The sequence below is a fragment of the Lynx rufus genome, unplaced genomic scaffold, assembly GCF_022079265.1.
Source record: "Lynx rufus isolate CCGP_SWC_20201006 ecotype Redwood Valley unplaced genomic scaffold, mLynRuf1.p SCAF_9, whole genome shotgun sequence".
NCBI classification, from domain to species: Eukaryota; Metazoa; Chordata; class Mammalia; order Carnivora; family Felidae; genus Lynx; species Lynx rufus.
Genome location: NW_025814897.1, coordinates 98,683,480 through 98,704,725, shown reverse-complemented (window position 1 = coordinate 98,704,725; position 21,246 = coordinate 98,683,480). Strand labels below are relative to the sequence as shown.

At 53.1% G+C, this 21,246-nt stretch overlaps 1 protein-coding gene across 1 annotated transcript in view; it reads right to left on the bottom strand.

The window, feature by feature from the left end:
* Window positions 1–21,006, bottom strand: part of CREB3L1 (cAMP responsive element binding protein 3 like 1) — a 35,253-nt gene extending 14,247 nt beyond the window's left edge. The window contains exons 1-2 of the mRNA XM_047072302.1: window positions 20,465–21,006; window positions 1,636–1,864 (exon numbers count right to left, since the gene is read on the bottom strand). Coding sequence (XP_046928258.1) covers window positions 1,636–1,864; window positions 20,465–20,566 — 331 coding nt within the window. The 5' untranslated portion in view covers window positions 20,567–21,006. The remainder of the gene's footprint in view (window positions 1–1,635; window positions 1,865–20,464) is intronic.
* Window positions 21,007–21,246: the final 240 nt, after the last annotated feature.

Below are 21,246 nucleotides of genomic sequence, written 5' to 3'. Positions count from 1 at the left end.
AGATAAGAATATTAAGAAACTCATTCAAAACCATTGTCCTCTGAAGAGAAAGAGGAATTAAACGTTCATTGTTTTAGTCCTAGGTTCTAGCCTAGTCCTATTAAATAGGACTTTTATACGCACAATTAAAATGTTCACTAATTCTTTTTATATATTATGTACTGGGCACTAAACTGGGTACTTTATGTATATGTTTAAAAATTCTGGCCAGAGTTCTTTTTTTAATGTATGTTTATTTATTTTGAGAGAGAGAGAGAGAAAGAGAGAGCAAGTAAGGGACGGTCAGAGAGAGGGAGAGAGAATCCTAAGCAGAATCTGCAGAGCCTGACTTGGGGCTCGATCCCATGAACTGCAAGATCACCACCTGAGCTGGAATCAAGAGTCTGACAGTAAACAGACTGAGCCACACAGGCGCCCCCCCCCCCCACCCCAAGGCCAGAATACTTATGGCACATATGTTATCTTCATTTTATAATGGAGGCCCAGAGAGATTAAGCAACTTGCTCAAGATCACACAGCAGCTAGTGGAGGCATCAGGATGCACACCAAACCCTGTTTGGGTTCAAACCCAGTACCCCCTGCTGGCCCTTGAGCAAGAAAAATATGGTGGTGAGGGTGTGAGGTTTAGTATCAAGGAGCTTGCTTGCTCCCAAGTCCCTACTACGCATTTTACTGTGTGTGTGACCCAAACAGCTTAGTTTTCCTGAAGCCTCATTTTTCTGATCAGACAAATGGGGATTACGATAAAAGTGAGAAGAAAAAAGTGTGAGATAAAGATAAAAGTGTGAGAGATAAATGAGATAATTAACATGAAGATACTTTGTAAACCACACAGTACTATAGAAATATTTATAGTTATTCCCATTTGTAGATGAAGAAACTGAGGCTTTATAGAGGCTAAGAGATGTATCCATGATCACCTAGCCAAATGTGACAGGGCCAGGACCACCTGTATTTGAGGAAACATCCAAAGGGGCCATTTCTAGGTGGGGCACAGTCTGGGGTTGTCCAGTGTTGGTTACCAGACAGGAGAGACTCAAAGGGCCCTTTGCTTAAACAGGCAGGAGGTGGGGGGGGGGGTTGGTTGGAGGGGAGCTTTAGGGAACTATACCTTCGGGAATAAAACTAGGGTGCAGGCATCTCTCCCAGGCAGCATTTCAGAGGACAGTGCAGTATGAGAGGGTGGCAAGGTTCCAGAGTCTCAGAAACTTGTCCACATTTATGGTTTAGTTCCCCCCACTGTTTCCTCTAAGTCAGTGGTTCTCAAACCCAAGTGTGCATCAGAATCACCTGGAAGGCTGGGCCCTACCCACATGGTTTCTGATCCAGCAAGTCTGGGCGGACTGAGAATCTGCATTTCTAACAAGTTCCCAGGTGACGCTGCTGGTCCAGGAACCACCCCGTTGCTCACAACTGCTCTAAGCCAGCAAAACAGCCTTTTGAGAAGTGCCCGTATGGGTTTGATATGAGCGAGAACAAAAAGGCAGGAGGCCGAACTCCTCTCAGAGGTGTTTGTGGGTGACTCCCCTGTGTGCCTCTGGGAGTCTTAGCCTGAAGGCCTCCCCCCCCAACCCCTCACAAGCTTCCTCCCCTCCTGGGCCCGTGCTGTCCTTAGGTCCTTCTACCCTGTTGTACCTTGGGTGGTGTCCTCCATCTTGATGGGCACAAGGGGGCTCTGAGGTGCCGAGTCACCGCTCAGGGAGTAGCTATGCTCAGCCTGGATGCCTGGTGTGGGGGAGTCCAGTTCCATGTCCAGTAGAGGGCTCTTCTCGTCCAGCACAGGGTCATCAAAGAAACTGCTGAACAGGTCATTAGAGAAGTCCTCCATGTTCTCCGCGAAGTGGTCCAGGTGCTCAGGGAAATGCTAGGGAAGGAGGAGGGAAGCAGGGACAGTGAGCTTAGCCTGGGAAGGGGGCACAGGTGCTGCTGTGCTGCCCCCCACCTCAGGCCTGCTACCACCACCGCTGTCAGTGCAACCTGCCCGTTATTCTTCCTGCCATCATTAATGCCACCGCCATTGCCACCAACCTCCCCACTACCCACATCCTCAGGACCAACTAGTATCGTTTGTATCATGACCGTCACCACTGTCACCACTTTACCTTCACCACCACCGTCTCCACTGCCATTTCCAGCCTCACTGTCGTCATTCTCAAGAGTGAGATGTGGAGGGCGTAAAAGCATTCCTGAACAGGTGACCGGATGCTATGCTGTAGTTCTGGCTCTGAGACCTTGGCTCAATCACTCAGACTGCCTGAGTCTGTTTCTCTGTCCACCCTACTTCATGGGAAGACTAAGTAAAAAATGTGTGTCTATGCCAGCACGTTTGCATCTCAAAGGCAATATTAATGACTTTTGTACTATCTTTTTGCTAGAGTGAAAGGTGATGGGATTATCAAGGCTTCTACTCCCCTCATTAGCACGGCCCTGCCTGTCCTCACGCCACCAGACTCTCCCCTTTCCAAGACATTCCTTCTTTATGCCAAGAGATTAGACTCTGAAGCCATGTTGCTTGGGTTCGAATCCTGACCTTGATACTTCTAGCTGTGACTCAGTGCTGTTCAAACTGTGGGTGGTGACTCATTAATGGGTTGTGAAATCAATTTAGTAGGTCACAACCAGGATTTAAGAAAAAATAAAACAGAAAAAATAGAAAGTATCAGAGTGCACTACACACAGTGAAGTTAAATACCTGTGAGGTTTTCATCTTGTGTGTGTGTGTGTGTGTGTGTGTGTGTGTGTGTGTGTGTAGGTACTTGGTAATGCAGTGAAATATATTTCTCAGAAACACAAAAGTCTGAAAAATACTTGTCTCTGAGATCTTGGGAAAGTTAATTAACCTCTCTCTGTTTCATTTCCTCCTTTGTACAGTGAGACTGATAATAGTTTGTTAGGATTGTTGTAAGAATTTTTAAAAATTATTTCTGAGACAGAGACAGACAGAGCATGAGCGGGGGAGGGGCAGAGAGAGAGGCAGACACAGAATCCGAAGCAGGGTCCAGGCTCCGAGCTGTTAGCACAGAGCCCGATGCGGGACTCGAACTCATAAACTGTGAGATCGTGACCTGAGCTGAAGTCAGATGCTCAACCAACTGAGCCACCCAGGCGCCCTGGGATTGTTGTAAGAATTAAATTGATACATATAAAGCACTTATAATGGCCCCTGGTACATAATAATTACTCAACAAACATTGCCTCTTATTATTAATAAAGCACCCAGCGGCTAGCACATAGTAGGTGCTTATTGTTTTTCTCTCTAAAGAATTCTAAACATGTAAGGACATGCTCCTGCTGTTCATTATTTACTGACTGAATGAATTTGCTGGTGGGTTGGAAGAGATGGTGGGAGGGGGTTGCTTCAGGCCCTGGCATCCCACCTGGTGAGTGGTTAACGACTGGCTTCTGGGGGATTGGTTCAAGGTCTGGAGCTGTTGGCCCTTTCTGGCGTGGAATACTCAAAGCCTGCCCCAGTCCTGAAGGGGTGAACAGAGAAGCCCTCTGAGAATAAGGCTCGGAGCCACATGACCATCTGTGCAGTCAGATGGACTTGTTTTTGATTCTAGCCCCATGACTTGCTAAGTTATTCGCTTCTCAGTGCCTCAGTTTCCCTATCTGTAAAGGGGAAATAATAGTTCCTATTTTATAGTGTTGTCATGATGATCAAATATTTGTTGGGTGCTTAATATTCACCTTATAGGATTATGAGGGTAAAGTAAGTACGTACAACATTTATATATAGAACACATATACAGCGAATACATATAACAGAATGGTGCCTAGTATGTAGTGAGTACTCAATGGTTATTAGCCATTATAAGTATGGAAACTGCAGTTCCTAAAAGCCTAACTCCAGGCCTGAGCTGAGCTGAGCTGAAGAATTATCAGAGAATCAAGGACAAAATAAATGTGGAAAACTATTGACTCAGGTACTCTCCCCTTTTCCCAGTTTGCCAGAATTTATCGTCACCTTATGGTTTTGTTGCGATTTTAACTTTCCGAAGTGCTTTCATATGCACAATTTTATTTAATCCTCACAATTACCCAATGAGATAAGGAAGTTGCGTATTTGCATTTGACAGATAAGGAAACTGAGGCCCAGGGAGTTAAGTACAACAGGAAAGTGTCCACAACCCCTCATTGCCCAGTCCTTTCCCAATTGTAGCAGACATTCTTCTGTTCAAGAATTGCCTGTTTGCCAGACTGAAAACTCCCTGAGGCACGGTCTGTATCTTGTTCCCCTGCTGGATCCTAGCACCTGGCCCATGATAACCATCGGTGGAGGGAGAGGTCCTTGTTCCCCAGAGGCAATGCCATCAGTAGGTCATTTATCTATCAATGTCTGGGGTGAGACAGAATCAGGAGGTCAGAAGCATCAGCTAAACACATCTCTAAGAATAACTGTGATCCTACACTAAGGCCGTTTACAGGGCATCCCCTCCCCACCCCCTCCCGCCAACCAGCCAGCCAGCCACAGGCAGGACTGTGCTAGCTATACCCTCTGCAGGGCCTGGGCCAGCCCAGCTGGGGGCGCTTTGCCCCTGCTCACTCTTTCAGGGTCTCTCAAAGGCCTGGTGTGGGGCCCAGTGGGAGGGGGTTGTGAAGAAGGGAGGACAGTGAGTCAGTGGCTAAGGTATTTCTCCAGCAGCTGCTTCTCAGGCGATAAGGGTTTGCCAAGCCCTTTCCCGGGGCCTGGGAGAGGAGAAATACTTCCTCCAGTCTGGGCTGGGGTCCCTGAAGGCCTTGGCTCCAGGCAGGATAAGCCAGGTCCTTCTCAGAGACCCCTTTTGGGGTGCCCACAGGAACCTGCTCAGGGAGCTCAGCTGGCCCCCTTTTGTGAGCAGCCCCCACCCCACCTGCTGGAAACAGCAGCCAAGGCCTAACAGGATGGAGCTTCCAGAAAATGAGAGCCAAGTGGAAGGGGAGGGCGGCCAAGGGGCAGGCAGGGTGGGGGTGGAGGACACTCAGAAAACCCGGTCCTCTTTGCTCAGGGCTTCCTTATGTGATGGTCGGACCTCTGGTGGCAATGGTGGGCATGTCTCATCACCTCCAGGCCAACTTCCTGCTCATGCCAGCATGCCAGAAGGGACTGGCAAAACCCTTCAGAGGGTTTTGTAGCCTTACTTCTTCTATCTGGTGCCTGGTCTGTCAAAGCAGCTCAGTTATGCTTGGTTTATATCATCAATACATTAGAAGCAGAAGGGCCTCGAGAAAGCCCATGGTCCTCACCTCCCATTCACACCCCCATCTGCCAATGAAGAAAATGAGGTCCAGAGAGAAAAAGCCACCTACCCCAAGTCACAGAGTTGGCAATGTTGAGGGAGGGGTTCAAGCCCACTCTGGGGACCTCAGGCCTCCTCAGCTCCAGCATGTCCATGTTTCCCCCAACCACACCCAGCTCTACCCCTAATTCACACGCTAAAAGCTGAGGTTTCAGACTATCTGAAGGAAATTATTGCCCCGGGGAGGAAGGAGGGTTACATTTATGAACATCAGGGGGTCGTGGGTCAACGTTCAGAGGGGGGATAGGGTTCTTTGGGGGTAGGGGGTGAACGTTCTGGGGTGCCTTGCCAGGCAACGGGGATGGGAAGCCAGAGAAGGAAATATTATGATTTGTTTCCCTCCTCGTTAAAGACTTTTTCCTACAGTCATGCCAATACAAGCTCCTTCTCGGAGGCCACGCGCAGTCAGCCCCGGCTCCTCTCTCTGCTCCTCCCTCTCGGAGGATTGGTATCGCACTCTCCTGCTCGCACCCCCGCGCATACCTCTCCTGGCAGCACCCAGTCCCGCAGCCAGGTCTCGGGCGCCTGCCCCTTAAATTTAAATAAAGAAGGACCCGGTGCCCCCAGCCGCGCGCTGCGGGCCAGAGATTAAGGCCGGCGCGCTGTGGGGCCGCCCCGAGCCGGAGTCCGGCGTGTTCATTGGTGGAGCCCGCGGAGCTCCTGGCCAATGGGAGGAGGCTGCGGGCAGCCGGCGGCGGCGGCGGGGCGCCGGCGGAGGAGGGTCCTGTGCTTCGCGGAAAGCCGGGGCGTGGGAAGGGCCTGCAGCGCGAGGTCCGGCTGTGTGTCCCTTTCAGCGCTTGGGGCCGAGGCCGGGATGGCTCCTTGGAGCTTCCAGGTGGGCCCAGCAGCCCCGCTGTCCCAAGACCCTTATCGGTTGCACGGCTCCTGACCCCGCGCGGCGAGTAGGGGGAAGTGGAGAGGGAGGGTCTCCCCCGACGTCCCTGGCTCCAAGGGAAGGCCGGGCACCAGTCCTTAAGCCCCTTCACTGATCTTCCGACTCACCTCCTTCCGTCCCTCTTGGAACAGTGCTATCACAGGTCGCACTGATGGGACAACGCGGTCTCGGTCCCTGGTCGCGGGGAGTGGGGAGTGGGGACGCTCCTGGGGCGGTAATAGGACCATCTGAAGCTACTCTCAGTTCCCCTCCCGTAATTCCCCCACGGGGGTCAATGCAGAGAGACGGAAAAGCTCTGGGGGTGCAGCTGTCTGCTGAGAGAGTGTGTGGGAGAAGGTTCTCCCTCGACCTGGGGCAGCCTCAGAGCACTCACTTCCCTTGGCCCCTAGCCCGGTGGTGCCTGCACCCCCTGTTCCTGACTTCTGCCTCTCCCCTGGCCCGCGCTGATTCAGTCTGTGCTTGGGGAAAGGAGGGAGGAGACCGGAGTGGGTCCAGGCTGAGCTGTGGGATAAGGAGTGGGGGGGAATCCCAAGCCCGGACATTCCTTCCGAGAGAGTGAGCTCTGGAGAGAGATGGGAGGAGAGTCCTCTCACATTTCCCTCTTCCCTTCCCCCACAGGCTGGGCCCACACGCGCCCGCCCCCGACCCATACATTCCCGGACGGTTACTTGCCTCGTGGTCACTAGAAAATCGACCCCATTTCAAGCTGAAGGGCCACCAGTCTGAGTCAGTGCTGTGCCCTGAGTGTGTGTGTGTGGGGGGGGGGGGGGGTGTAGGGGGGCGGGGACGGGGTAAAGGGTAGGCTCAAGAGAGAGCAGGGAGGGGAGGTGGGGCCCTGGGTATCCAGTTGTCAGGCCCTCCTTGTCCTTATGCATCACCATCCAGGCATTTGGGTGTCCCTTTCCCAGAGCCGGAATCAAAGGCTGTCCTTTGAAGGGGAAAAGGCCCTGGACTCAGACTCGGGATGCGCACCCCCCCCCCCCCCCCCCCAGTTCAAGATCCAGCTGTGCTCTGAGACCTGGGCAGGGGCAGGTGGTGTCTCTCCTCCAGGCCTCAGTTTCCCCATCTGTTATAGACTGTGTTCCTATTGGGGCAGGAGGGGCAGGCAGGGACTGGGTGAAGTGAACTAGTTTTCAGAGAATGGGCTCTTTTCCTCTGCCCTGGCCTCCCTGGGGACTGGGAAGGGATGCAGCCAGTTCTCCAGTCCCTGGAGCCAGTCCCTCCCTGAGCTTTCCTGGCAGGGGGGGTTAAGGGGGGGCACATTGTTCCAACCTCCAACCTCACTCTCATCCCCCGTTCCCCACAGGCCCAGGGACGGCGGCTGCTGAGGTTTCATATTTTCCCCCTACCGAACTATTCACCACAGAGCCCAAGTCCAAATAAGCAGAAATGCTTCCCTCTGTGTGCATGTGTGTGCATACGTGTGGATGTGCTACACAGACGTGGGCTGTGGGGTTCCTTCTTACATAAGGAAACACCACTTCTCTGACACCACCCGATGTAAGATCCACACCCATGGGCACATTCCACGTACAGCCTGGGGCAGGTACTGTATTGCACATACACACGCTCATGGGCTCACCTAGGCTGACACTGGCAAGCACCAACACAGGCCCCAAGTGGACGCACTCCTCAGACATGATCAGACACACAGTGTCCTATGCAGACACACATATGCACGGCCACCCCAGGGATGGTCATAGACATAGTCATGCACGCTCTCACTTGAACACACACAACATCTCACACCACCACAGAACTAAATGCTGACTGCGCCAACCCACATGCCTGAGTCATATGACCCCCAGCGAGGGAGCTCTGGGAGCCCCAGGCTCGCCTGGGGCTGGGACAGTGAAGGCTGGGACTGGAGGAGGGGCAGTATGGGAATGGAGCTTTTCTGTGAGTGTGCTGGAGGGAGGAAGGGAGAGAGGAAAGGGCAGGCTGGCATCCACCACAGGCTGCTTCTGTGCAGAGCAGGGCCTGGGCGGGGGCACGGTGTGTGCATTCTCTGTAGCCCCCAGCCCCGTTGGTCTGGCTCTCCAGTTCCCTCTCCTGACACTGGTAACCCTTCCCTGCCCAGGCCACAGATGCCTCAGGAAAGTGGAGAGCTGGCCTGCAGGTTCCTGGCCAGCCCCTGGCATCTTCTCACCAGGCAGCCCATGTACCGTGGCCCAACCCTGGGGCTAGTGCCAGGTGCTGTCTGGGCAGGAGGAAGCGATGGCAGTGAATGCCGCCGCCCAGGGCTGGGATTAGCTGTGACTGGCCCCAGTGAGGGCACGGCAGCCCACGGTCTGGCTGCTGGAGATGTTGGTCCATAGGCAGTGGCCAGAGGATCCCTGTGGGACAGCTCAGGACACTGACAACTAAGTGCCAGGGCTGGCACTGGGGACCTCTGGAGAATAAGGGTGTCTAATCACATCCATTTGTTCATCTCTTCTGCATTTCTCCAGTATTTACTTAGCACCTACTACGTGCCCAGCCCTGTGGATACAGAGATGAACAAAGCCTAATTCCTGCTCACAAAAGACTTTCTGACTACTGATGTGACTACCCTGTTTATGAAGGTAAGCTAAGGCTGGCACTCCGATCTGTCTCCTAAGCATTCCCCACCTCCATCAAGAGGGATCTTCTAACACAACATGACTGTGTGACTCTCTTCCTCAGTGTCCATCAATGACTCCGTACTGCCCTTAGGATAGTTTCCAAGTGCCTTAGTATAGCTTGAAACGATCCAGCCATACTGCTTCTGTGTCTTGCTGTGTCCAATTCTCATGTGTATCTCCAAAGCCTAGCATTGGTCCCAGCACATGGTAGGTGCTCAGGCGTTTGCTGAGTGACTGGCCGATGGACTGAATGAGTGGGTGAATGAAGGAATGTGCCAGTGAGTTAATGGACTGAGGCCCTTTTTCTGTAGCTGAGCCTCCAGGAATGACTGCCCTGAATTCCGCTTCAGTGCCAGCTTGCTCCTGCTCCGGGCAGAGTTTCCATGCTCCTGGACTCCTTCCCTCGGCTCCTCCCTAGTGGGGCCTATTGTACCCATTTTCCAGGTTATTTTTTCCCAAGGCCTTTTTGTTCTTAAGCCCCAGACAGACCAGGTACCGGGGGACCACAGTCCCCTGCTTAGTGCTGGAGGAGCTGCCCCACGGTTTGGTTAGGCCCAAGAGTGTCAACAAAGCCTAGTGGCCACCTGGCCAAGCTGTTCTCCCGGCCCCTGGCCAGCTGGAAGGCCCTCCTCAGCTGGAGCCTGCCACCCGGCTCTGGCTGGAGTTCCCTTGGCCTCTTCCCTCTCTCCAGTGCACTCAGCATTCGGCCTCTGGCTTCCTCAGCTGTCCTGGCCTGTCTGAGTTGTCCTCAGGTTTTATTTTTGGAAGAAGCTGCATTCTCTCTCCTTATTTACTCCAATCCTTCAGGGAAGGTGTGGGACCCCTGGGTTCGGCTGGAGATCAGGCTGTGGCTCCAGCCTCTGGGGTTTGGACCTCTCTGGGACTCTGAGGGAGGGGACCTCCAAAGACTCCTGAGCCATCAGATGCTTCAAAGCCAATTGCCTCTGTTCTCCTTCCCCCACCCAGTGTGTGACTAATGCCTGCCCCTGCCCTTCTTGAAGAGCCCCACGATAGCCAAAAAAAATCATTACAATTTTTGAGCTGAAAAGAATTCTGGCATCATTAGGTCCGCCCCCTCTTATTTACAGAGACAGTGTAGTTCAATGATTAAGAGCAAGGGAGGCAGACAGGTCTGGTTCTAATCTCGGTTTTGCTACCTACTGCGTAGCCTTGGGCAAGTTACTTAACCTCTCTGAGCCTCAGTCTCAGCTGTAAAATAGGGGTACTTCTATCTAACTACTAGGTTGCCGTGAGGATTACATGAGATGATATTTGTAAAGTGCTTGATACAATGCAGGACACAGACAAGGGTCTCACTGAAGTGTAGCTGTTATTATTACAGAGAGAAAAACTGAGAGCCAGGGAAGGAGCAGACCGGCTCAGGATCACACAGCTTGAGGTAAGCAGCCATTTTCAGAGTCTCTCCTCTGTCTCTATCTCCCTTGCAAGGAGAAGGGAGGGGCTGGCATCAACTCCAAAGAGGAATCTCCTTGAGTCAGTTGCCTGGGCAAACCCCTAGGTCTTCCGTGTTGGCCTCCACCCGCCATGCCCAGGCCCTCCTCCAGGCTAGGGGTTTCCTCCAGTGCCTCAGGGGCCTCGTCCTTGCTCACTGAGAGTGAGGGGTCTGGGGAAGAGACCCCCGCACTCAGCCCCAAGGTGGACCTCAGGCCAGTGGGACTCTGAGAGGAGGGGGGACTGCTGGGTCCTGACATCACAGAGCAGAGAAGCTGGAGCCACAGCCTTGCGGGCCAGCTGGGGCTCTTCCAGAGCGTCCAGATGTCTCAGGAATGTGCTGAGCTGGGAACTACCTCGCTCCTTCCCTCACCACCCCCAACCCTTCATCCCCTCCTATGCTCGCTCAAGCTCTGCCTCTGCCCCACCCCCCTCTACCCTTTCTCTTTCATCTCTCCCTGAGAGGGCCTCCTGTCCATAGTCCCTCTGGTACCTTGCCATAGTCTAGCTCCCTCTCAGCCCTCTAAAGGGGTCACGGAAGGCAGGAGTCCTTCCCCTTCTGCAGACCCCATGGGCTGACCATGTGGGGTGGGGGGAGATGGGAGCCTGAGCTAACTGGGAGGGGAAAGTTCTGAGCAGATAGTGTATGCCAGATCCCGAATGTGGAACTGATTTGCAGCTCTGGGAGAGGAAGGGGTGAAGGCCTTGGGGCAGCAGAGGGCAGGGCTGGGCCTCCTCCCTGGGAGGATGATGAAAAGGGCTCTGGGCATCTTGTCCCAGTTGATGGCTGGGAGGGCCAAGGAGGTGAGATGCCAGGCTAGGCTGGCCTCAGAAGGAGGGCTCAGATCCTTCGAGACCCCTGGGCGCCACAGGGACATGCCTTGCCTGAGAGTGGAGGGTCTTGAGCTATATGAGGGGTGGGGGAACCCCATTAGGGCCCTGGGGTTGGGCCAGGAGGAAGGGTTCACAGACTGGAGCTCTCAGCTCCAAAGAGAGAACCCTGTTCCTCTGCAAGGGTGGAGTTGCCTTGGGCCTGGCCCTGAGGGCTGGGGATGATAGAGCCTGATGGGAACTGGTACTCCTAGCCCAGTGTGCAAGTCACATCGGGTCGCGGGATGGAAGTCAGAGGAGAGAAGGGACCTGGGGTCAGCTGCTGCTTCAGGCTGCTCCAGACTCAGGGAGGGCTCACAATTCTTTCTCCCTTTGGGGAGGGCCCCTTATCATCCAGACAGGCTGACAGCTCATTCCTAGTGGACCCTAGACCTCCCAGCACTGAGACAGTTCAGAGTTGCTGGGACCACCATTGTGTCCAGCTCAGAAATGTCTCCCACCTGCTGAAAAAACTCCCAGCTCCTAAGAATGGTATTCAAGGTCTGTTATAAATGAGTCTCAACTTACCACTATAGACGGAGCCCCTCATCTTTCTCTTCCCTCCATCCTAGTTGGATGAGCACTCCTAGCTCCTCGAAACTGCTGTGAACTCCATTGCCATAGGGCCCTTGCTTATACCAATCCTTGTGTCTGGAATGCCTTTGCCCTTTATCTCTCCTCATTCCAACTACTGTCATCCTTAAGGCCCAATTAAAATGTCACTTCCACTAGGAAGCCTTCCTTGACTGCCTACCTGTACCAACTGTTGAACCACCATAGCACTTATAGACTGTTGGGTCACTGGTTAATATCATGTCTTGAACTCTAAGTAGGCACAGTGGGACCCATCTCTCCTTCTAAACTTTCACCTCCTTGAGGGTAGGATCCAGGATAGAGTTCATCTTTGAACCCTCTGCTGGGTGTCACACAGGGCCTGGGATATAGTGTGCCTAATAATAATAGTAATAGCTAATATTTATGTCCTAGGCCCTGTCCTAACTCCTTCCATGTGGTATATCATTTTATTTTTCAGAAGGTAAGTTAGTACCACCATTTAAAAGTTGAGGAAATTGAGGCACGGAGGAGTTAAGTAGCTTCTCCAGGTTCATTCATTTAGGAAAAGGCTGAATCAGGATTTGAAGCCAAGACTTGACTGCAGAGCTTGTGCTCTTAAGCACACATGAAAACACTGGTTGTTGAAGGAATGGCTGATTTTCTGCTGCCCCATCCCAACACCTAGTACAGGACCAGGTACAATATACAGCCCCAAACTCCATGCACCGGGTCCTCCCCTGGGGCCCTGATGTAGCTCATCCCTGGCCATCTCTTTCCTGAAGCCCAGAAAGAGCCCCGAGAAGGGGTCTGGCATCTTTTCGCTTTACCCAAAAGAGCCTTCTGGCTCCAAAGAGGTCAGACAGATAAGAAAATAAAATCCCTACAACCAGGGCTCATCACAGGGATGGAGAAGGTGGGCCATTCCTCCAAGGGCTGTCCAATGCTGGGGGCCTTCCTTTCAGGCCATGACATTGACAATCAGAATAAAACCAGCAGTAGCAACTATAGTTTATGGAGGATTTACTACGTGCCAGGCACTGTGCGAGGCTTTATCTAATTGAATCCTTGTAAGAACTGTATGTTCTATGGTCATACTTTATGGATGAGGAAAACAAGCTGGGACAAGTTAAGGCATCTGTCACAGGGATGACAAATGGTGAGAGCCAGGATTTGCTCCCAGGTCTGAGCAGTTAAAGGTGACCATTAATGGCCATCACACCCCACCTCAGATATGGCTCAGCTCCCCAGTGTTTGTTGAGGTATCGCTATCTGACTTGTGCACTTGCTGTCTAGACAAGTTGGATCTGGGAGTAGTCACGGGGTCTCAGGACATCCCTGTTCAGAATCTTCCCAGAGTGGAGTGGTTTCACAGTCTACAGCACCCCTCTCCCTCAAACTCATGCAGCTTTGAGAGTTCCAGATATTCAGGGCCGGGTCTATTTCTTCAATGAGGTAGTGAGTACACACGTATCCATTTTATTATATTTTATAATTTTTATGCGTGCGTGATATATTCTTTTATGATAGAAGAGGCTATTATGGTAAAGTGAAAGGTAGATGTGGAATTTAGGTTAAAGTTCACCAACTGAATAAAAAATAAAATCCACTTTTAAAAAAAGTACCATTCAAGCTAGATGTGTGGAAGTGTCCTTTCTTCCACTGTCTGTTTATCTACCTGTCTATCCATTCATCACCCCTCCCTCTCTCCCTTCCTTCCTTCCTTCCTTCCTTCCTTCCTTCCTTCCTTCCTTCCTTCTTTCCTTCCTTCCTTTCTTCCTTCCTTCCTTCCTTCCATCCATCCATCCATCCATCCAATAAATAAGCATTTCCTCAGCACTCGGTCACTATAGCTATAACTAGCCAACAGACAAAAATGATCGTCTGTCATTCTCTGCTCTCAAAGAATTCTCAGTCTAGTTCAGCAGTGAGGAAGCCAAGGCCCAGAGAGGGGAAGTGATTTGCCCAAGGTCACATGGGGAGTTAGGGAAACAGGGTGAGGAGAGGTGAGGACAGTCGGGACAGAGGGACACACACGTGGGCAAAGGCTCGGGCCTGCCTGCCTTGGAAGCGGGCCCCCCTCAGTCACCGCTGTAAAACTGCCTCCTGGCTCTCCGTGAGGGCCCGAAGAGCCTGCCTTATTCCTTTGCTGCTTTCATTTTTGTTTTTCTTTTGGAAGGGGAAAGGGGGGACAGCTGCTGCCGTCCAGCTGTTATGTTGGACCACACAGCCCAGCCCAGATGTGTCAGCCTCTCTGGGATGGGTGAAATGGCTCCTGGGCCAAGAGCCAAGGGGCAAGGAAGCTACAGCAGGGCTCTGTCCTGGGAGAGTTGGGAGAGGAGGCACACTGAACCCGGCAGCAGGGAAGCCTACTATTGCCCCGGCTGTCAAGCTGGCCTTGGTGATGATATGCTATGTCCAGGTCATGGGGATCAGGACCTCTGACACTCCAAGGAAATCAATCCCTTTGACATATTGCCTCCAACAGTCAGAGCTCTGGGCCATTTCTTACCCCTCCCAGCTTTTCCAGAACCAGACCCCCCCCCCCCCCATCCTTACCTTCTCCCTGATCCCGGTCAAGGGTCCCTGCCACTTATTCTGACTTCTAGTCTGCTCGAGGGGGTTACATAGTGTTCCAGCCAGAGCAATGCTCATGGTCTTGACTTAACTCCACCCAAATCTTCCTCCTCCATCCTGCCCCCTGGAGCGCAGAGACTTCCAGAAGAACAGCTTGTTCTTCAGCATCTGGAGCTGGTTTCTTGAGGGAGGTTCAGGGGCAAGCCAGGTCCCAGAGAGGGATGCTCCGGGAGGGACTCTGTACCAGGACTTGCAGGAGGCGCATGGTATGGGGAGGGGGAGACACAAGATGGGTGTGTCCTTCATCTCTTCTCTCCTGGCACAGCAGCCAGGCCAGGCCAGACATAAATAGACCCTCTTGGGGAGCCCCGGGAGTTACAGAGAGCAAAGGTCCAAGTTCCCAGGTGGGCCGGGGAGCAGCATCCCAGAGTGAGTGTGAGGACAGGGCATGGGATGGGATGTGGGGCCTCTCCTCTCACAGGCCAGGCACCCTGCTGTCTCTGCCCCTAATGCTCTAGGCATCCATGGTGCTCTGAGGATGGCGGTGGGTGCAAATGAAGGCGGGGCCCTCTGATATCTGAGAGCCCAAACTTTTCTCACCCTAGCAAAGTGCAAACCAGAATGAGAGGAAGAGAGAGGGAGAGACGGAGAATGAGAGGGAGAGGAGGTGGTTCTCTTCTCAATGTGACCCACTCCATGGGACCCCTGCCTTGAGGACAGAGGTGAGAGGTCCCCTCCTTTCCAATCTCAGAGACAGTGCCTTCCAGAAACTCCTTTGCCAATGGGGATGGAACCAATATGGAGGGAGTGTGCCAGGTCACCTCCTCTGAGAAGCCTTCTGTGACCTCCACCCCAACTGGATACTCCTCAGGCTCCCGCCCTGCTCAGCTCCATTACGGCGCCCTGTGGTGCTGCCACCGTGATTCCCCCTCTCTCTCTCTCATTTGGCTGTCAGTGGCTGGAGGTCACCATGCACAGTGACCAGCATAGGGCTCCTTCGGTGCCCATTTGTTAAAGAACTGGATGTATGCATTGAAGAAGGACCAAGCAAAGTCCCAGCTGGTCCAGGGAAGCCTGAGGGACCTCATAGTAGATTGGGGTACAGGCAGAATTTTTGTGGGATCCAGTATCCCCATCACCCTCAGGGCTGGTCCGGCCAGGACCCTGAGAACCCTGGGTTCCCTTCTGGAATTATCAATACATTTCTTGAACACTCAGGCCTGTCTTTTTAAAAAAAAATTCTCCCGGGGCGCCTGGGTGGCTCAGTCAGTTAAGCATCTGACTCTTAATTTTGGCTCAGGTCATGATCTTATGGTTCATGAGATCGAGCCTCGAGTCGGGTTCTGCGCTGACAGGGCAGAGCCTGCTTGGGGTTATCTCTCTCTCTCCTCTCTCTGCTCCTCCCCTGGCTCGTGCATTCTCTCTCAATCTCTCTCAAAGTAAATAAACTTCAAAAAACAAAAAAGCATTCTCTCCTTCCCTTATAGGGACTGCCCTGGTCTGAAGTAATTTCCTCTACAAATTTCAAGTAAATCCTTGAAATGGAGCAAAGTCCACTACAATGCAAAACTTGTCTCTGTTCTGCGTGTGGAGCCCATCTCAAATAAAGGTGGGCGAAGCTCTTATCTCTGGGCGGTGGATAAAGAAGTGACTGTCGCGTGTTCCTCTGGAGCTTTCTCAGGTCGGTCTGCTGCATGTAGTAAGGTTTCACAATCTTTACTTTTGTGCTTTTTGTGATAGTATGGACCCACTGAAAATGATTGCTTTTTCATTGATCCTGAAGTCACATAACTCCACATTTTACACAATTTAAAGTTTGGACTTGGCTCGTTGCCTTATGATGGAGTTTTCTACATTAAGCCCCTATTTTGTCACGGCACCAGGTTAGGTTTATGGAAATGAACAGAACTGACAGGGTCTCTGTTCTCATGGAACTTGCAAGCTTGCTTTCTTAATGGAGGAAATGGACAATAAGCCAATAAGATGTCTGCACACTGGAATGAGGGCTGTGAAGAAATCAAAGGACTGAAGTAGAAAATAGGAGGTCCCACTTGAGGTGGTCAGGAGGCTGCTCTAAAGGGGTGACATTTGCATTGAGGAAGATGAGATGGAGAGAACTGGAGGGAAAGCATTCTAGATGTCAGGAACAGCATATGCAAAGGCCCTGCAGCAGGACTAGAAGAGACTTAGTTTTAAGCTGAGTGTGGATCTAGGAGTCCCAGAGCAACCTGAACAAGAGAAAACTGGGAAAGATGGAAGCCCCAGAGCCAGTGTTCAAGGGCGAGGCCTAGGCCACAAGTTCAGATTTGCTGCGGGTCAAATCATTATAGACTATCCTAGTCTGGGGGCTGCGGGGGTCCATGCCATAGGATGGGGATGGCTCAAGGCAATGGCAACTCATTGGAAATTGTGGAAATCCCTTCTGAATTTCAGAGACAGTATATGGGCTGCACGATCCTGATGGCTGGGAGCAGGTGAGCTTAAGCACCCTTTTTCCTCCTCCTTAAAATATGTGAGGTCCCTTTTCCTTTATTTAGCCATGGTTGACTGAGGCCTCCTTTGTGCCAAGCACTGTACTGGGCACTGGGGATACTGCAGTGAACAAAACAGATAAACCCCTGCCCTCAAGGAGCTTGTATCTCAGTGGGGGACACAAACACAAAACAAAAGACCCTTACCCCAAACAAACTCAGTGTTTTGGGAGAGGACTAGGTGGGGAGATCTCCCTTCCTGAGTTGGAGCCCTAAGATTTGGGCTCCTCCATTAGTCCTTTTTCTAGGGGATTCGACTCTGAGACCAGAGTGCCTTGGCCCTTAGGTCCTCTTTCCTGTTGGTGAGAATTTAAAGAGAAACACACACACACACACACACACACACACACACACACACACCCCTCCCCTTTTAGGGGCTGTTAAAGGCCCACACACAGACATAGGAACACCCAAATGCACATACTTCTCTAATCTCCCTAATCCCCCAAGGCTGGGGTGGTGGTTGTAGTGGTTCTCTGTTTCTCTATTTAGCTCAGGAGAAGCCAGGCTATGGGCCTGGCTTAGCCCCCGCACCCCCCTTCCCCTGGGCTGGTGCCTGGGTCCCAGTCATTCCCACACCTGGCCTGGGAGGTAAATGAATGTACTGAGCAAACATCCTTGCAGCTTCCTGCTGCTCCCCTCTGAGACAACAGCACTCCTCCTTCTCTTCCTCCTCCCCACACCCTCCCAGTTGGGGCATCTCTGGGATCCAGAGCCATTTCCCTCTAGAGAAACCAGAGTCATCCCTTTTCCTTAGCCAGAAGAAGAAGGCAAGATGCACACAGCCCTAGTGTCTCTATCTGGAGACACAACTTGTTCTCTCTCTGGCCCTTTATCTCAGCTTTCTGAGCACCAGACCCTCCCTCATACCTGCCCAGGGGGTGAAGGATAATAGGATACAGGGGATGAGGGCTCTCCAGTGGCCACATCAGGAACTGTGGGAGAGGTAGAGGGAGGAGAAGCCCCCTTCCCCCACATCTGGTAGGAAGGGCAGCCCCTTTGGAGGGGTGTCTCTGAGAATCACATAGATAAGCTGTGAACAGCATAAAGGGAAAAATAAAGTACCCCTGACCACCTCCAAGCACACTGGACTTGAACTGCATATTCATTCTGTCTCTGTCCAAGCAAAGGTGTATTTCTGACAGAGTTGTGTTCAGGGTGAGCATAATTTTTTCTTTTTGCACGGAGCAACAGTACACACATTTCTCACGTGACTCTATGGGTTTTATCTGATTTTTAAGAAGGATAATGAATACCCTATTCTCCATCTTCAGACTGAGAAGCACACAGACTCCATCCCTTCCCATCCGTACCTTGGAAACATTTTCCTATCCTCATGCAGAAGGAAGAAGGCGTTGGGGGGTAGGGTTGGTACATGGTCCCAACTGTAAGGGATCTTAGACATCTACGTGGAGGTACCAGAGAAGGAAAATGACTTGCTCAAGGTCACACAGCAACTCCTGGATGAGTGGGTCTTACCACAACCTCATCTAGTTTCTGGAATAAGTTAACTATAGAAACTTACCTGCCAGGCACATTCCTACATTAATTGTTAATTAATTTTCTCACTAAATCTCTATAATAACACTATGGGGAAGGATCTGTATCTCCATTTTTAAGATGAGGGAGGCCCAGAGGAAGAAAAGTCACTTGCCTGAACCGCCCACTTGGCTGGTGGCAGGACAGCTATAGAACCAAATCTCCTGATTCCCAGCCCAGGAGTTCTTGGTCTCTCCTCTTAGAAATCCTTTCCTTTCTCCCTGCCTGGCCTGGCCTTGCCTAGGTTCAAGGTCAGGAGTTTCCCCAGCAGGGCTTTCCCTCCCCAGTTCCAGGGCTGGATACCACTGTCTGATCCTGCCTCCTTTCCTGCGCTGGACCAAGGCCCAGATGAGCAGCTGGGGACACAAGGCTGAATGGAGCAGCAGGAAGAGGCTGTAGGCGGCAGAGTTCATTCAGAAGAAAGCCCTACTCAGAGCTGCTGAGGGCACCTCATGGTGGTAGTGGTGGTGGGGGCTCTACCACTCCCCCCTGGCTGCAAGGGTACAAACTCCAACAAACCCCTCTCCCTCTGACCAGTATCTGTTACCAACTTCAGGAAGGGGGTATGGAACCCTAAGTCCCTGCCATTTTACTCCTAGGATCTGTGCCAGACCATCCTTAGCAAGACTTGATCCAACCTCTCCCCATTTTATAGATGAAGAAGCAGAGGTGCAGGAAGGAAAGCTGGTGGCATGGCCCAGGCTCACGGGCGGAGGCAGAAGCAGAGGCAGGACTAGAACCCAGGTCTTCCCACTACAAGTCCTCTCCCCTCCTCCACTTGGCCTGTGTGCAGAAGTGTGCTCCCTTTGACTGGGACCGGGGGCCGTCCTCAGAGAACAGGGTGACCCAGATCTCCTTAATGGAGGGCTGGGAGACCTCACACCCCACGCCTCCCTGACTCAGGTTCCTGTCCCTTGGCTTGTTTCCCCACCGTCAGTCTAGCAAATTGGGACAATTTAGACGGAAGTCCAAGATGTACAACCCTTGAAGTCTCTATGCATTTGGCTCTTGTCTGGCCAAGTTCATCTTAGTCCCAGGAGGTAGAGGCCAGCCAGCACCCCTTAGATGGTGTGTGTGTGTGTGTGTGTGTGTGTGTGTGTGTGTGTGTGTGTATGTGTGTGTAGAGGGAGAGAGAGAGAGCAAGGCGGGGTAGGGGGGAGAGTAGGATTGACATTTCACTGCATGGAGGGGGGGGACCCACCAGATTCAACCCAGCAGGCCCTTCTGAACCCAATATTTTCTTGGGTTGCGGAGCCCATGCCCCTCCCCTCAGCAGGGCTTTAGGGCTGAGCCTGAGAGAAGGAGGAAGGGAGGGAAGAAGAGAGAGAAGCCACGTTTCCTTAGGGAGGGAGGGGAAGAGAGAGAGGAGAAGGACAAGCTCAGAGACAGAGACAGTCATGAAGACACAGGGAGAGAGAGAAAGTCAAGGAGACAAGAGGGACAGAGAAACAGACCTAGAGACACAGAGATGGGGGGAAAGATCTCCCTCTTCCTGAACTATCACCCTGTGCTGCTCTGATCATCTGAGCGTTAGTTCCCTCCCTGGGGAATCTCAGGCTGACTCTCTGGGGCTGCCGCAGCAGCACCCCTAAGTTTCCAGGTCTGGCTCACAACCCGGGTACGGCTCTGGCCCCCCAAGGCGCGTCGGGTCCTAGGCCTTCCGAACACTTCCCCGTGCGCCCCCCAGCGGAGAACCAACCGCGGAGCCACCGAGGTCCTAAAGGGGGCGCAGGAAGGGGCGCCGCCACTTTGCACCCAATCTGGTCCCGGAACCCGGGGGTGGGTAGAGGACTGCTAGAAGACGTGGGCGGGGGGGCAGGACTGGTGTCTTTCGGGCTCATATCCGAGGATCGGCTGGCCCCGACGCCTCGACGTCCCCTTCCCCCAGAAGGCGGAGGTCAACGTACCCGCGGACAGAGCCCCCAGGAGGGGTGTGCACTGGCGCAAGCTCAGAGGCTCCGGTCCAGGTTCAGGGACTAGGGAGGTGTCGAGGTATCTAGTCTCCAAATCTCAGAGCTCTATACACGTGTCCTTCTGGGACCCTGCACCGAACCCCCTCCCCCGCTTCTGCCCAGTGATGTGTAGTCCCGTCCTTCCGGGGGGCCCAGGCGCGCCGCGAAGAGGGGTGCGGAGTGGTGGAAGGGGGACGCAGACCCTTCATCTTACCGCATTGTTGAGGAAATCCGACTCGTTCAGATCCCCCAGGTCCAGGAAGCTGGATCCAGGGAACAGCCTGTCGGCCGGGAAGGGTTCCAAGACGGCGTCCATCGCGGCCGGCTCCGGAGACCCTCTTCGCCTGCTCTTCCCTTACTCCAGGGCGGCGGCGCACCCGGCCCAGAGCTCCTGCCTGAGCAGTGGCTAGCGGGCGGGGGCAGGTCCGGGGCGAAGCCCCGGGGAGGGGCGGGCGCAGGCGGCGCAGCCCCGGGTAGGGGGCGCGGGGGGCGCTGGGGGCGCGGGGGCCTTAGGGCAGAGGCGCGGAGCTGGCTGGGCTCTGGGGCCCCGGGCGCACCGCTAGCATTTAGCCGACTCCTCCTCCTCCAGCTCCTCCTGGGGCACAGCTGGCTTCCATGGGGAGCCTGGGAGTGGGGCTGAGGGCCTGAGAAGCCCCCCGGACAGGGTGGGAGCCGGGGGTGGGGGAGCTGAGCGCTCCCCCGAGACTGGGTGGCTGCCCGGCGCTCCGCTCTCTCTCTGCGCCTCCCTCTGCACGGCTTCTGTCACTTTCCTCTCAGTGAAACCGGGAACCCCTGGCTGGTTAGCCCAGCTGGCCGAAGCGCCACGCCCCCACATCAATATTCACGATAAATTTCATATTAATGAGAAGAGGGAGAGGCCTGGGGAATGGTCCCTCCTCTTTTAAAGAGACATCTTCAAGTTAATGTTCTGCCAATGTGTCTGATCTCTAGGGTCTGGAAGCAAAATTAGCCTGGAGCCAATAACTGCTCCTGAAA